Below are 16,286 nucleotides of genomic sequence, written 5' to 3' on the forward strand. Positions count from 1 at the left end.
TTTGTCGCTCGACTCCCTTACAGCTGACTGTGGTTTGAGTCCTGGACACCATGTCTTAAACTCAGGCCAGGCGAATGTGTGTGCGTACCCAAGATCCCGAGAGGAGAATGGAGGAAAAGGGATAAAAAAAAAAAAAAAAAAAAAAAAAAAAAAAAAAAACGAACTTAGATATGAAGTAAATGACCTTTTTTAAAAAAATTGACTGCAGAGCATGTGCACCTGAGTGAGAGAAGCACCTGCCATAGGGTTTGGCCCACACTGCAGTCTCCTTCCTCAAGTCTTCCAGCCCATCAGATTTTGGCACTCATGTGCCTGGCTGAATAGGCTGAGGATTCAAACCATGTGGGATCCAACTTCTCCTTTTTTTTTTTTTTTTAAATTGAAGGGTTTTATTTTATTTTATATACAAATATCCAACATGATTTCTTTCACTGGGTTTATATCTTGGACAATCCATTCAAGGAAGATCATTTAGTCCAACTTGATGAAGCCTATGTCCTTCGCGTACTGACGGAAACACTGACGGCACATGTTGAGGCCGTACTTCCGGATCAGACCGTGCCAGTTCGAGCACACGCAGCAAGAGCGAGAGATCTGGCCAAATTTTCGTGGGTGGCTCCAGTAGAGCTGTTGATGACCCATCCTGCTTTCAGCGGGGCAATGAAGCAAAAGGAAAGCGCTAATGCACGCGTGCGCTCTCCAGATTTTGGAAGCCATAGTCTACCCAGAATGCAACGCTAAAAGGTGACGCGTGCACAGAGGGACAACGCTGTTTCCTGGGATCCAACTTCTTTTGAGCATTACTGCTGGACCACAAAGTTGGCCCATAAATGGCTTGTTGAAAAAAAAAATTGAAACTCTTATTGTAACTTTCATCACAAAGTTATTTTAAATTATAATTTATTACCATTTAATTTTGTTCGGTTTTAGGCCCTCTTATTTAAAAAGAAGTAGCAGGGGCCAGCAGGTGGTATCGTGAAGGTGCTGGATTCTCCCATGGCTGAGTGTGGTTCAACTCTCAGACCTGGTGACTTGAAAATCTTGCCAGGCGTGTGTGCATGTGTGTTCAAAATCTCAGGAAGAGAATCGAAGAAAAGGGACTGTGTCATGGCCATCCCTTTTGGGAGGTGATTTCTCAGTGTCTCTCTCTTCAAGCACATGTACCCTATTGCAATAATCTTTTAAAAATAAAAGCAGCAACAGCAAATAATAGTACTTAAGTGTGCAGAGCATTATTGCACCATTAAAATTAATGAAGTTGGGATTGATTTGGCAGAAGCATATATGGGCTTTGAAGATTAGTTTATAGTGTGGTTCTTTCCATGGTTCCTTTTGTGGGGGGATGAGAGGCCATGTGAGTGTTCCAGACATAGCAGGAGGAGAGGGAGAGAGCACCCCCCCAACAGGGAGTGGTCATGCCCCAACCTTTCCTCTGTTTCTCCATCCTGTTGGGCTTTAGGATATGTACACACACATGTATCTGGTGTATTTTAGAAGCCACGAGGTCTAGGAATCAAACCACATAATAGGCCATACAGAATCTGGCTGCCTTAACCACCAGGCCACAGAGCTAGCCCTGTGAAGCCTTTTTAATTAGATGACTAGCTTCATGGAGAATGTTAGCCAAGGCATGCTTTCCCTTGCACTCCCTCTCACAGTGGCAGGTAGGTAGTTTTGTTTGTTAACTTGGTTCTAATTTTAAATATTCCTTGTGTGTGTGTCACAATACCAGAGTAGCTGCTTAGTCACGATGATATTACAGACAGAGAAGAATAAGATGATAGTGTCTAGAATTTTGACAGTTTGCCTTGCTACACCTGCTATCCCAGGCCCCTGAAGAGAGAAACACTGTCGGTATTCAGAGAAAAATGTCTTGCTTTATTATCGCTTGGCCTTTGCTACTAGCTCTTTGATTCCAAAATCTATGGTGAGCCAGACTGGACCAAGTTAAGGACTCATGGCCCAGCATACTGGTGTCCAAGTAGTCTGCCCCTTCAAAGAGGAGATCCCATGGGAAAAAAGAATAGTTCAGAACGCTTAAGGAAGAGTCCAAGCAAAGAAGTTCATATCAGGAGGGGCTAGAAGAGCCTCCTCTCCCATAGAACAGGCCAGTTTTGTCCTGGAATGCATCTTGACCACACTTGCTTGTTAATAAACCTAGGACCCCCAGGTCAGCAGATGGTGTAAAGCTTAATGCATCTGGATTCCGCATGGCTGAGAGTGTGGCTCAAGACCTGGACCCAGCAGCTTGAAAAATGCACTAGTTGCATGTGCATACATGCCCACAATTTTAAAAGGAAAATGGAGGAGAAGAGATTGTGGCATGGTCATCCCTTATTTCTCTGTCCTTCTCTCAGAGGACATGGTTGGCCCTATGTTAATTTAATAATCAGGAGGGTGGGCCTGCCAGTGAGTGATACACACACTGGGCATGTGTGCATGTGTGCCTAGTTCCTGTCAGGATAGAGAAATGAAGAAGGGATTGCCTCAGGACTATGTACCGTTGCTGGGATTCTTCCTCCTTCCTGTTGTGTGCACACACATTTTGGCAGTTAAAAAAAAATGTACGTTTCATGAAGTCAGGGGCCGTCGCTACCACTATGTCTCTAGGTCCTAACATAGGGCTTGGCATAGCAGGTGATTGAGCTGTTTACTGATGGAATGACTCTGCTCCTAGAGGTGTTTGTTGTACTTATTTGATGACCTTTTTTTTTTTTAAGAGTGAGATTTTTTTTCCTATAGGGTGCATGTGCTCACCAGAGAGACGGAAAGTGAGAAATCACCCCCTGGGGGGGGGGACGGCCACTCCATAATCTCTTCTCCATTCTCCTCTTGAGATTTTTGGGCCTGCATGCACATGCGCCTGGCGTGAGTTTTAAGCCCTCAGGTCTGGTACTTGAACTGTGGTTAGGTAGGTGGAGTCCTGCCACGTAATCATGCCATCTACTGGTCCCTACTTGCTCGATGTTCTCATGTAAATAAAGCAAAAAGAGTGTTTGCTCTAGTGTACTTTTTTGAGCTATTGTACTCTTTTTTTTCAACAGCCCTCCAGAAGTTTGGAGACATTCTGGGGGTGGGGTTTTATATCTCCAGTTGAAAAATCTATGCTTTGCTTTGGTCACTCATTAGTCATATCTGTAATTATCTTCACATATTGCCCATTTTATCCCCAGTTTTTCCTCCAAAAGGATTTCATAAATGATCTTAGCAGTTGTCCAGGAACGTGTAAATGTGGGTAGATTTTTAGGGGTTTTTGTCTCAGATATAAGCAATGCCTCTGGTTTGGTAAAGAATGTCTAATTGGAAATTCTAGATAAAAGGATCTTCCGTAAGAGTATTTGTTCTCTTCCTCCTGCCTTATGCTTACCATAGGTAGAGTTAGAGACTTGCTCTTTATGAACTCATATTGGGTATGTATACTTTTTATCAGTTTACATGGAGTACAAAGAGTATCTGCATTAAGGTTATAAGTCTGTTTTTTGAGGTCTTTTTTTTTTTTTTTTAAGAGATTTTTAATATTGGGGGTGTGTATGATCGCCACAGAGACAGAGAGACAGAAAGCGAGAAATCACCCTCCCAGGGGAGGTAGTCACACTATAATCCCTTCTTCATTCTCTCAGGATCTTGGACACGTATGCACAAGTGTCCAGCGTGAGTTTCAAGCTACCAGTCTAGAACTCGAACGAACCACAGTCAGCCATGTGGGAGTCCAGCACCTTAATCATGATGCCACCTGCTGGTTCCTTGAGGTCTTCATCTTTATTTGAAAAATAGAATGGGGGGCTGTCAGGTGGCATGGTGGTTAAGGCATTGGACTCACATATGGTAGACCACATTTCGAGTCCTGGACCTAGCAGCTTGCTTTCTCACTTTCTCTTTCTGGTCAAATTAAAAAATTCATCATCATCATCATAAATGTTCTTCAAAGAACAGTACCTCAATCCAGTAATTTGATTTACATATTATTTTAGTTTGGTTTTAAATTAACTTTGATCTTTTCTGTGTTCTGGGGCTAAGTGAGATATGTTGTGTTATAAAAGCTAGAAGCTTTTTTAATTCTGAAAGGCGTTTTCTTATTCTTAAATATAAAAGATCACTGTTTTTATTTGTAAGCAGAATTGATGCCATTTTCTGTGACACACAGCTTTATACTTGTCTGTGAAATGGTGTAATTTGAAAGGCAATAGAGAAACATCTATGTGACTTAGTATGTATTCTGAAGAGAACATGGTTGTTAATGAATTTTGGAAAATATGTTTTCCGTTTTAATGTTATATCTTTCTCTTTCTCCCCAGAGAATGGATCTTGGAGAGTGTCTGAAAGTTCATGACCTGGCTTTAAGAGCAGATTATGAAATTGCATCCAAAGAACAAGATTTTTTCTTTGAACTTGATGTATGTGATTTTCCTTTCAATAGATGTTTTATTATCCTGTGCAGAAAAACATTCTGAATATAGTTTAATCTCTTAATAGGAAAGCTCTTAGAAAGTTATTCTATTGTGTGATGGGTAGTATTTATGTAAGATCATGTGCTTGCTTGATAACACTTCTTAAAATATAAGCGCATTAGTTATTTTAAGAAACTAGGAAAGTTCAGCGGTGGATTCTAGTGTACATAAGGTATTTTCTTTAGAAATCCACTGAATTTTTCTTAAAATAATAAGATGGGATTGGCTATTTTAAGAAACTTGCAAATTTCAGCAGTGGTTTCTAGTGTATATAAGGTATTTTCTTTAGAAAACTAAGTTCTTAAAATAATGTGGGATTTGTTATTTTAAGAAACTTGCAAAGTTCAGCAGTGGTTTCTAGTATATATAAGGTGGTTTTTTTTTTTTAGAAATTACTGAAGTTGTTTTTACCTTCGTATTCATTTTTGTTCCTCTGTGTGTCTGTATGTATATACACACATGGGGGTAATCAGGATAATATTTTTAATGTAAAACTAATCGAACTAGATGCCACCATTTAGATATCTGAGATACCCAAATTATGACTTTATATTGGTGCTTCTGTTTTAGAACTGCTTTTACATATTGACCATCCCTAATCTCAAAATTCAAAATGCTCTAAAATGTACAGCTTTTTGAGTGCTGATGTTATGCCAGGAGTGAAAAGTTTCACATTTGACCTCATGTGATAGGTTGCAGTCAAAACACTATACAACACAAAATGGTGTATAAATTACCTTTAGCCTATGTATAAGATGCATACGAAATACAAGTGAATTTCATATTGAGACTTGGGCTCCTACCCCTAAGGTATCTCATTATGTATATCCAAATATTTCAGAATTAAAAATAAATCAAGATCTGAAACACTTCTGGTCTCAAGCATTTTGGATAGGGGATACTCAACCTATATAAAAATTTGGAACCATTGGGTGAGCAGGTGATATGGAGTCTAAGGCACTGGATTCCCACATGACTGACTATAGTTTGAGTCCCAGACCTGGCAGCTTGAAAACAGATGTGGGGGACCAACAGTTAGTGTAATGGCTATGTCGCTGGACTCTCATGTAGTTGATCGTGGTTCAAGTCCTGGACCTGGTGGCTTAAACTCATGCCAAGCATGTGTGTATATGTGCCCAAGATCCTGAGAGGAAAATGGAGGAGAAGGGATTGTGGCGTGGCCATCCCCCTGGGGGGTGATTTTTCGCTCTCTGTCTTTCTGGCACACACACGCGCCCTATAACAAAACCCTCACCAAAAACACACACACACACACACACACACACACACACACACACGTCAGGCATGTCTGCGTGCATGCCCAAAATCCCAAAAGGAGAAGGGACTGTGGTGTGGCCATCCTCTGGGGAGTGATTTCTGACTTTCCCCTGCTCTCTTAACTGACTCTAATTAGTGCACACACCCTACAGCAAAACCCAAAAAAACTTTTCTCACATTAATGTAAAGCATACCGGGGCTAGCAGGTGGTGTGGTGGTTAAGGTGCTGGACTCCCAGATGGCCGACCACAGTTTAAGTCTTGGCTATGGTGGCTTTCTCGCACTCTCTATCTCTGTGGTGAGTGCACATGCCTTATAGCAAACTTTAAATGTAATAGTCATTGTTTTTAAAGAATTATTTTTATTTAATTTTGTTTGTTTATTTATTTATTTTTAAATTTGACCAGAGAAGTACAGAGCAAGAGAGAAAAAGAGAGAGGGAGAAAGTGAGAAAGCAAGCCACCAGGTCTAGGACTCGAACCACGGTCGGCCACACAGGAGTCCGGTGCACTTAACCACCACACCACCTGCTGGCCCCTTAAAAAATAATAATAAATAAAATAAAAAATTTTAAAAATATATAAAGCACATCAGTCAGCATTATATATGAGATGCCAATAAGAGTAAATCGTATAAAACTTCTTTTAAGCTATAGGTGCATGCACTTGCCAGAGAGAGAAAGAGGGAGAGAAAGAAGTCACTCCTTAGGAGGGACGACCATGTCGCAGTCCCTTCTCCATTCTCCTCTTGAGGATTTTGGGCACACGTGTACATAAGCCCAGCATGTTTTTCAAGCTGCCAGCTCTGGGACTCAAGCCTTGCCAAGGTGATCAGTCATATGGGATCTAGCGCCTCAACTAGCACACCACCTGCTGGCACCTGTGTGGTACTTTTTAATCAGTAATACATAATATTCTTATTTAGTTTGGGAGATTAATCAGATAAAACCCCTGCATTTACTTTTCTCAATGTCCAGGAATTTCTGCTAATGGAAATAATGGAAATGAAGATCATCTGTATAAATGTAATTTAACACGTAGCTGGAAAAATTGAGGAAAACATCTTAATTGAATTATGATTTAGTGCACTCTGGACATAAATTACAGTAGAAACTCACCATTACTTGTATGTAGTGGTATGGATATTTACATTATTTCAGTCTTTGTGTTATCATATGTTAATATTGGTTGTTGGGAAAATCATGATGTATTTTTTTCTTCAATTTTCTATGTAAAAATTCATCATGACTTTTCAGACAACCCAATATATCATTTTCACACATGAAGTATTTATAGCATAGTTGAATCAGTAATTTTACAGATATTGCCAAATTGCTCTTGAGAATTACTCATTTTTTTGTGTATGTGCTTGAGGGAATTTGCGCTTTCCAGAGACAGCCCGAGAAAGAGGGAGAGGAGAAAGCACCCACTATGGGGAAGTGGTCACATTGCAGTCCCTTCCTCCTCCATCTCTCACTTCTTTCTGGATTTGGGGCACAGTGCACATTCACCTGGTGTATTTCTTACGCCACTGGGTCCAAGACAGCCCATGTAGAAGGCCATGTGGTATCTGGCATCAGCCATGATGCCAGTCTGAGAATTGACAGTTATACTCCCACCAGGAATATATAAGATTATCTGTTTCCCCAATGGCCAAACTGTGTGTTGCCAAGATTTTTTTTTTTTTTTTTAAGTTTTACTAAAAGAGTGGGAGAGCGAGAAATTACTTCCCGGGGGGATGGCCACACCGCAGTCCCTCCTCCAGTCTCCTCTCGGGATTTTGGGCATGCATGCACACGTGCCTGGAGTGAGTCTCATGCCTCCAGGTCTGAGACTTGAACCATGAAGTTTGCCATATGGTATCTAGTGCCTTCACCTCCATGCCACCTGCTGGCCACTTGATTACTTTCTGAAGATGAATTTCCGAAAGTAAAATTATTCAGTGAGGGAACATTTTAAAGAATTTTTCCTTGTTTTTTTTATGTGAGTATGTGCACACACATGAGACAGAAAGCACCCTCAGCAGCGATCCACCTTCCCCAGATCTCTAGCACCTTAGGATCCTGGCAGCCTGTGCACATGGCCGGAATGTTTTCTGGCAGACCTAGTGTCTGGATCCTGGTCACTGCGGGGTTTGCAACTTTAAAGGGTACTTAACACTGCCACTGTGCCGCAGCACCTGGCACCATTTAAAAAGTTTTGTCAAGAAAAAACACACTGACCTCTTACAAACACTGGGCCTGGTTTTGTGCTTATTTCAGCAGGGTACAAAAGTGGCAGTTTATTCACCCTTTCCTGGGACTTAACTATTTGTGTTTGCTCTGCCAGTTTGGTTGATGACAGATAGTATTTGGAGTTATAATTGAATATGCTTTTATTAGTTTTAAATTTATGTTAGCACTTTTTAAATCAGTGTTTTTAAGATAAAGATATTTCTGAATAAATTTAGTTTCTGACAGTAACTCTTAATAATCTTTTAAGGCCATGGATCATCTGCAGTCATTCATTGCAGACTGTGATCGAAGAACTGAAGTAGCCAAGAAGAGATTAGCAGAAACTCAAGAAGAGATTAGTGCTGAAGTGGCAGCAAAGGTAAGAATTTTAATAATTTCTCATAGAACAAAGTAGTTTCAACTATTATTTTGACTTTGTATTCTCGTCTGCATAAGATTACATACACAAGGAATTCTGGGTACTCTTTCTCTCTGTCCTCCTAAATGTTATATCTTACCCAACTGTAATATGACATTAGAGAAAGTGACGTTGGTCTAAATCCTTATATTTTACTCAGATGTTTACCAGCTACATATGTATTTGTGTATACTTCATGTATGTTTGTATGGCTTTGTGCAGTTAAATCATGTGTGACTTGATTCTTTAACTGCGGCGTTACCACAGGATTACCTCATTTACCTCCCTTTATAGGCACACTCATCCTCTTCTTTCCCATCTCTACACCTGGCAACCACTGGTTTCTTCTTCATTTCTATGTCACTCTGTCAATTTTACATGAATGGAACAGTATACTGTGTATTGTTTTGAGATTGGATTTTTCCCAATGCACAACCTCTTCAGATTCTGCCAAGTTTTATGTGTTGGTGGTTCATTCCTTTTTATTTCTGAGTAGTATTTCATGATATGGATATACCGTAGTTTATAACCAATCACACGCTGAAGGACATTTGAGTTGTTTCTGGTTATTGGTTACTACTAGCAATGCTACAACCAACACTGGTGTACAGACTTTTGTTTGGTCATATAGTTTAATTTCCTTGGGATAAATGCCTAAAAATGGAATTGCTGGGTCATAAGGTAAATCCATTTTTCATTTTGAAAGCACTAGCAAACTATTTTCTAGATTAACTGTACCATTTTACATTTGAACTAGCAATGTGTGAGTGATCCAGTTTCTCCCCATCTGTTCCAGTGTTAGTATGTTTAATTTTGTCCACTTTTTAAAAATAATTATTTATTTTTATTTATTCATTAATTTATTTTAATTTGACCAGAGAAAGATACAGAGAGAGAGAGAGAGAGAGAGGGAAAGTGAGAAAGCAAGCCACCAGGTCTGGTATTCGAAACGCAGTCGGCCATGTGGAAGTGTCCAGCGCCTTAACCACCATGCTTCCTGCTGGTCCCTAATTTTGTACAGTTTTTAAAAAATAATTTAACTTTATCTATCCAGCCAGTCAGCCAGCCAGCCAGCCAACCAACCAACCAGCCAACCAACCAGAGAGGGACAGAGCAAGTGAGAAAGAGAGCCACCAGGTCCAGGACTTGAACCATGGTTGGCCATGTGAGAGTTCAGTGTCCTTAACCACCACGCCACCTGCTTGCCCCCATTTTATCCTTTTTCTTTTTTTTTTTTTGAGAGATTTTTGCTATAGGGCGTGTGTGCTCACCAGAAAGACAGAGAGTGAGAAATCACCCTCCAGGGTGATGACCACGCCGCAATCCCTTCTCCTCTAGGGATCTTGGACACGCACGCACACATGCCCAGCGTGAATTTAAGCCACCAGGTCCAGGACTCGAACCGTTTGTTTTTTTTCCATTTCCCTGAGGTGTACTGTTAGGGTGTCTATTTGCCCCCTTTTTTTTTTTTTTTTTTTTTTTTTTTTTTTTACTATAGGGTGCATGCACTCACCAGACAGAGAGAGACAGAGAGATAGAAAGCCGCAATCCTCCTCTCGGGATCCTGGGCACACACGCACATGCGCCCAGAGTGAGTTTAAGCCACCGGGTTCGGGACTTGAACTGCGGTTGACTATGTGGGAGTCCAGCAACATAGCCATCATGCTAACTGCTGGCCCCCATTTTATTCATTTTTGATAGAAATGTGATGATACCTTATTTCATAATGCGAATTCCCTATGACTGACGATGTTGAGCATTTTTTCACGTTTGCTCTCTGTATGTCTTTTTCAGTGAAATATCTGCGTGTCTTTTGTCCATTTTCTACTTGGACTGTGAGTTTTAAAAATGCTTAGCTTTGAGTGTTCCTCATATGTTGTAGTCAGCTAACTACTTTTTTTTCTTATTTTTAAGAGAGATTTTTGCTATAGGGTAGAGAGACAGAGACAGACAGAAAGTGAGAAATCACCCTGCAAGGGGATGGCCACGCTGCAATCCCTTCTTCTCCATTCTCTTCTTAGAGTTTTGGGCACACACACGTGCCCAGTGTGAATTTTAAGCCATCAGGTCCGGGATTTGAACTGCAGTTGACCATGTGGAAGTCCAGCAGCATAACCATTATACCACCTGCTGGTCCCTCAACTAACTAATTTATTTATTTAAAGAATTATTTTTATTATCATTACTTTTCAGTTTTGACCAGAGAGAGAGAGAGACAGCATGCAAAATGCCAGGTCCAGGACTCGAACCGTGGTTGGTCATGTGGGAGTCCAGTGCCTTTAACCACTACACTACATGCCAGCCCTTTAATTAACTACTTTGTTCAGTTTAATATTATTTTATTTAACTTTATTTTTTATTATTATTATTGTTTTAATTTGACCAGCGAGAGACACAGAGAAAGAGAAAGGGAGAATGAGAAAGCAAGTTGCCAGATACTGGAACTTGAACCTCAGTCAGCCATGTGGGAGTCCAGTGTCCCTAACCACCATGCCTCCTGATGGCTCCTCAACTAACTACTTTTTTTTTTTGGAGAGTTTTTTGGTATAGGGCGCGGGTTCTCGTCAGAAAGACAGAGAGAGACAGAGAGACAGAAAGTGAGAAATCACTCCCCGGGGGAATGGCCACGCCACAGTCCTTCTCCTCCATTCTCCTCTTGTGATCTTGAGCACGCGTGCACATGTGCCCTGCGTGAGTTTAAGCTACTGGGTCCAGGACTCGAACCATGGTTGACTACATGGGAGTCCAGTGACACAGCTATTATGCTAACTGCTGGTCCCTCAACTAACTACTTTTTAAAAAATATTTTCTTGTGGGGTAGCCCTGTAGCAGAGTAGTTAAGTACTTTGCATAGGTAGCTGGATCTCAAGTGGTTGATCATGGTTCAAATCTCAGCCTTGGCAGCTTGAGAAACACATTAGGCATATGTGTAAGTTTGCCCCAAATCCTGAAAGAATGGAAAAATGGAGGTGAAAGGATTGTGGCATAACCATACTCTATCTACTTTTTTGAGTTTACTTGTTTATTACAAAATTACAAAAGGTAGATAGAAAAGTACAATGAATTTCAGTGGAGCTATCACCAGTTTTAAAACCCTCAGTGTTTTTTAAAATTTCGTTATTGTTTTATTTGCTTTTAAAAGCATACTGGGGCCAACAGATGGCATGGAGTAAGATGACTAGATCCCATATGGCCAACTGCATGGTTTTAAGTCTTGGACCCTGCTGCTTGAAAAATATACAGGACATATGTGTGTGCATGTGTATCCAAAATCCCTGAAGAAGGGATTGTGGTTTTGGTAATCCTTTCTGGAGGTTGATTTCTTGGTTTTTAACTTTCCCTTTGCCTCATTCTGGTGAGCATCCTACAGGGAAAATAAATAAATGAATAAAGCATACTGTTTATATTATGTCATTTCACCTGTAAAACATAATCACAGTATCACATCTATAAAGTTAACAGTTAAATCTTCAGTGTTATTTCATATCCAGAAGATGTTTGTTCTTCTATCTAGAGTCAGTTTGTTATAATCAGAATTCAAAGAAGGGTTGTGTATATTGCATTTGCTTGATTTTTTTCTTCTTTAATTGCTAGAGGGTGTGTGTGCTTGCTAGAGACAGATAGAGGGGGAGGGGGAGAGAAAGAAAGCACCCACCAATGGGAGGTGGTCACACTGTAATCCTTTCTCCATTTCTCCATACTGTTAGGATTTGGGGCATGCATACACATGCGCGACATGCTTTTCAAGCTGCCGGGGCTGGGAATTGAATTGTGGTTGACTACGTGGGATCTTATTCCTTTACTAGGCTAAGTGGCCTGCCTCATTTGGGTGATTCGATGACTTTACTACTTTATAATATAATTCAGTATCATCTAGTGCATTTTATGAGTGTAGAATGGGAGACAGAGTGACTCAGTTGGAATTCAGATTACAGCATTAAAATACAGTGTTCAGATATATCTGTACAGAGGAAAACAAATTCCCTTGTTTGAGAAAAGGGTTGGTTTTAGTCAGCCTTTTCTGAAAGTTCTCTGAATATGGGGCCATTAAGGTAGATATTTAGTATTTCATGGTTGAAGGAGATCCATAATTGTTTGGTAGAGTCCATGTTGTATTGGTGTACAGCATTGTATTGGTTATTACTCCAAACATGCCATATAATAAGCCACCTTGAAATTTAGTGACTTTGACAGTATTTAGCCAATGAGTCTGCTGTCCATGATATAGACTGAACGTGACTGGGCAGTTATTCCCGTCTCAGCTGGGCTCACTGACATGTCTTGGAGTCCACTGGAGGCTACTGAGCCATGTCCAGAAGGCTAGCCTGGCCATGTTCTTCTTTTTTTTTTTTTAAATTTAATTTTATTTATTCATTTCGTTTATCCTAATTTGACCAGAGACACAGAGAGAGCGAGAGAGAGAGAGAGAGGGGGAAAGTGAGAAAGCAAGCCACCAGGTTCAGGATTTAAAATGTGGTCAGCCTTGTGGGAGTGTCCAGTGCCTTAGCCACCATGCCACCCACTCTTTGCAACCTGGCGATGTTCTTATGGTGGTGGCAGAGGTGCACAGCATCAGACTCTGTCATGGAAGGCTTTCAAGCCTTCATCTCACACCAAAGCAAGTTTATGACCACACTCCAAGTCAGAGTTCAATGGTACTCAATTACTTTGCAGAGGTCATGGATACAGGGAAGGGTGAAGAGTGTTGGGTGTTTATGCGGTCATCCAATGACATAATTAAAAGAATACCACTTTCATAAAAAGGGAGAATAGTCATGCTAAGAGTTGGCAGTCTTTGGAGGAAGTAGTTGAAAGAAGTATCTTGGGTTGAAGGAAATTTGGAGAAGTAAAGATTATTGGCCCACTGGTTTGTTGGGGCTGGATATTCCTTGCTAATATACATGGTCACACAGCAGACAGAATACTTTTCGGGGGCAGGGGCAAAAACAGACTATGCCATTAAAGCAGTAGGAATGGGACCAGTCAGTTGCATACTGGTTACATTGCTGGACTCCCACGCAGTCTACTATGGTTGAGTCCTGGACTTGGCAGCTTAAAACTCAGGCTGAGCATGTGTGCATGTGTGCCCAAAATCCCGAGAGGAGAATGGAGGAGGAGGGATTACGGCCTGGCCATCCCCCCATGGGGCGTGATTTGCTTTCTGTCCCTCTGTCTTTCCAGCAAACACATGCACCCAATAGCAAAAACCTGTCTAAGAAAAACAAGCAAGCAAACAAACAAAAAACAGTAGGATTCCCAGGATGATGTTGATAATGAAGTAAAACAAGGGCTCATCAAACCCCAAGTTAAGAATTAATATCCAGGGGCCGGCAAGTGGCATGGTGGTTAAAGGTGCTGGACTCCCACATGGCCAACCATGGTTCAAGTCTCGGACCTAGTAGCTTGCTTGCTCACTGCCTCTCTCTTTCTTCCTGTCTCTCTTGGGTCAACCTGGAAAAACAATAATGATAATAATAATAAATAAAGTTAAATAAAAATAATTCTTAAAAATAAAAGAATTAATATCCAGTGGACAGATAAAGGACCAAGGAGTGGGAGTGCCAAGCTAGAATACTAAAAATCAGCTTTCCTGTGGGATGTATGTGCACAGTACAGTCTTTCATTTCTCACAGCTCTGTGGTATAGGTGTTACTACTAGTTCTCAGATGAGGAAGTGGATGCAGGTTTAAGTGACTTGGCTGGAATTATATAGCTAGTAGTCGGTTTAGCAATATGCCAAATCTGTTGGACTTTTAAGCTATATCTACTAGATGCTTTACAGCTTATCCGCCATTTTATTTCTTTTACTCATATTTGAGTCTATGTTATTTGTTGCACATTGGTGATACAAAGATGGGAAGTACAGGCAGCTATCCTTAAAGGAGTATGATATGTATGAAACGAATTCTCAGAGATACAAAGATGGGCACAAAGGGCATGGCCGTCTCTGCACGTGTGTTTAAGTGTGGATGGGACATGCTGAGTGTTCAAGAATGCTTCACAGAAGACTCTGGAGTTGCATCGTGGTGTATGAAAAGATAATTGACCATGTAGCCAACCATGGTTCAAATCCTGGACCCGGTGACTTAAACTCATGCCGGGCATGTGTGCATGCATGCCAAAGATCCTGAGAGGAGAATGGAGGAGAAGGGATTGCGGCGTGGCCATCCCCCCTGGGGGGTGATTTCTCGCTTTCTGTCTGTCTCTGTCTTTTTGGTGAGCACACGCACCCTATAGCAAAAACCTCTCCCAATTAAAAAAAAAAAAAAGAGAATTGAGTGGGCAGGCAATGGAGGTAAGGTCTGGCATCCCTGGAAGAGATAACCATTAGTGCAAAGATACAGAGGCAGAAAATGGTCAGTGTGGGAAACTATGATAGATATAACTGGACATTATGATGTGAGGTGGGAGAATAGCAAGAGGTGGTTTGAAAGGGAAAGAAGGCCAGATCATTGTAGAAAAAGTGTTTTACATTTGGAGCGTGTTGGTTTCCAAGCAGAAGTTGGAAATAAGTTATGTTGGATCACCAGTATCCCTCACTTCATTGATGTGAAGTCAGGCAGGCTCAAAACCTTACAGTGTCTCAGAGTTCTTTTGGGATACACTCAGAAAGCATTGCTAAAGCTCATGGTGCGTTAGATACCAACTCTTCTCTGAGCACTTCTGAAACATTGATGTTTAATATTCTTTCTGTTGTTTATTCATGATCTGTTTCTTTCTAGGCGGAACGTGTTCACGAGTTAAATGAAGAAATTGGTAAATTGTTGGCCAAGGTGGAACAGCTGGGAGCTGAAGGGAATGTGGAAGAATCCCAAAAAGTAATGGATGAAGTGGAAAAAGCACGGGCAAAGAAGAGAGAAGCAGAGGTAAATTCTAGATAGTCTTTTTTTTTCCCCCCTTATTTTTATTAGCAGATAAAGCCATAGTCTCTGTTCTTGAAGAACATATACTTGGTGGGGAATTAATGAAAAATTAGAGAATTTAAACCAGTTTGAATATTTAAGTGATCCTTTCATACTGATGGGTCTTGTTTCAAAATTAGTGGGATTTTTTGGAGTCTGGACTTGTTGATATGTTAAAATGTATAACTGGTAAATGGCATTAAACTGTCAGCCTTCTACACATGCAGCAGACACCCATACCCACTCTGCATGGGCTTGCTCACCTTGATGCCCTACCCTGCACGTTGTCCCCATCCGACCACAGCGTTCTTTCTTCCCTTCCTGCCGCAATACGACTATTAGCACCATGGAGCCTTCTCTCATTCTTGCACGACACAGATCAAGGTCTTATATCCTATAGACAAAGTTCTGTTTTTATTGGTACACCGGATGGTTTTTAGAAAACCAAATACCGAGCTGGCCCTATAGCACAGTATTTAAGTGCTGTGCAGAAGGGATCCAGATTCTACATGGCCATCTGTGGTTTGAGTACCAGCCCTGGTTACTTAAAAAACACCAGCGCTTGTGTGTTCCCAGAATCCTGACGGGGATGAAGAAACGGAGGAAAAGGGCATTGTGACATGACCTCACCTTTCTTGGGGTTGCTCTCTTTCTCTCTGTGGCAAGTGCATGTACCTTCTGGCAACAAAACACAGAGAGAAAGCAAAACAAATATTGATGGCGTTATGCTTCCGCCAGTGTCTTTAGTTGCTAAGTGACCATACCTGGCCTGCTCTGTAGTAATCTGCATGGCCCCTGGAGGTACCTGAGCTTTGATTTGTGCTCTGCAGTTCCCTCTCACCCTTGAGAACCCTACTCTGTTCTTGTTTTTCCTTTTTAAACCTCTCACCAGTGTCTTTTGGCTATAAAGAGGGGAGGGTCTGTTGTGGCAAGGTCAAGAAAAGGAAGGCAGGCCTTATCACTCCCAACTGCCTTGGGGTGCCTACTTTTTTCCTCCTTGTCTTATGTCTGGTAGCAGCTGCCACTTT

The 16,286-nt window shown here is 41.1% G+C and overlaps 1 protein-coding gene and 1 pseudogene across 5 annotated transcripts in view; one reads left to right on the plus strand and one right to left on the minus strand.

Moving 5' to 3' along the window:
- LUC7L2 (LUC7 like 2, pre-mRNA splicing factor) overlaps window positions 1-16,286 on the plus strand; it is an 80,042-nt gene that overhangs the window by 38,061 nt on the left and 25,695 nt on the right. For all 5 annotated transcript variants that reach the window (XM_006145036.3, XM_006145035.3, XM_014586488.2 and 2 more), the window contains 3 exons: window positions 4,296-4,394; window positions 8,207-8,317; window positions 15,079-15,222. In XM_006145036.3, the coding sequence (XP_006145098.1) occupies window positions 4,296-4,394; window positions 8,207-8,317; window positions 15,079-15,222 (354 nt within the window). The remainder of the gene's footprint in view (window positions 1-4,295; window positions 4,395-8,206; window positions 8,318-15,078; window positions 15,223-16,286) is intronic.
- Window positions 445-657, minus strand: LOC102479800 (40S ribosomal protein S29 pseudogene; annotated as a pseudogene).

This window comes from Tupaia chinensis, unplaced genomic scaffold, assembly GCF_000334495.1.
Source record: "Tupaia chinensis unplaced genomic scaffold, TupChi_1.0 Scaffold000140_1, whole genome shotgun sequence".
NCBI classification, from domain to species: Eukaryota; Metazoa; Chordata; class Mammalia; order Scandentia; family Tupaiidae; genus Tupaia; species Tupaia belangeri.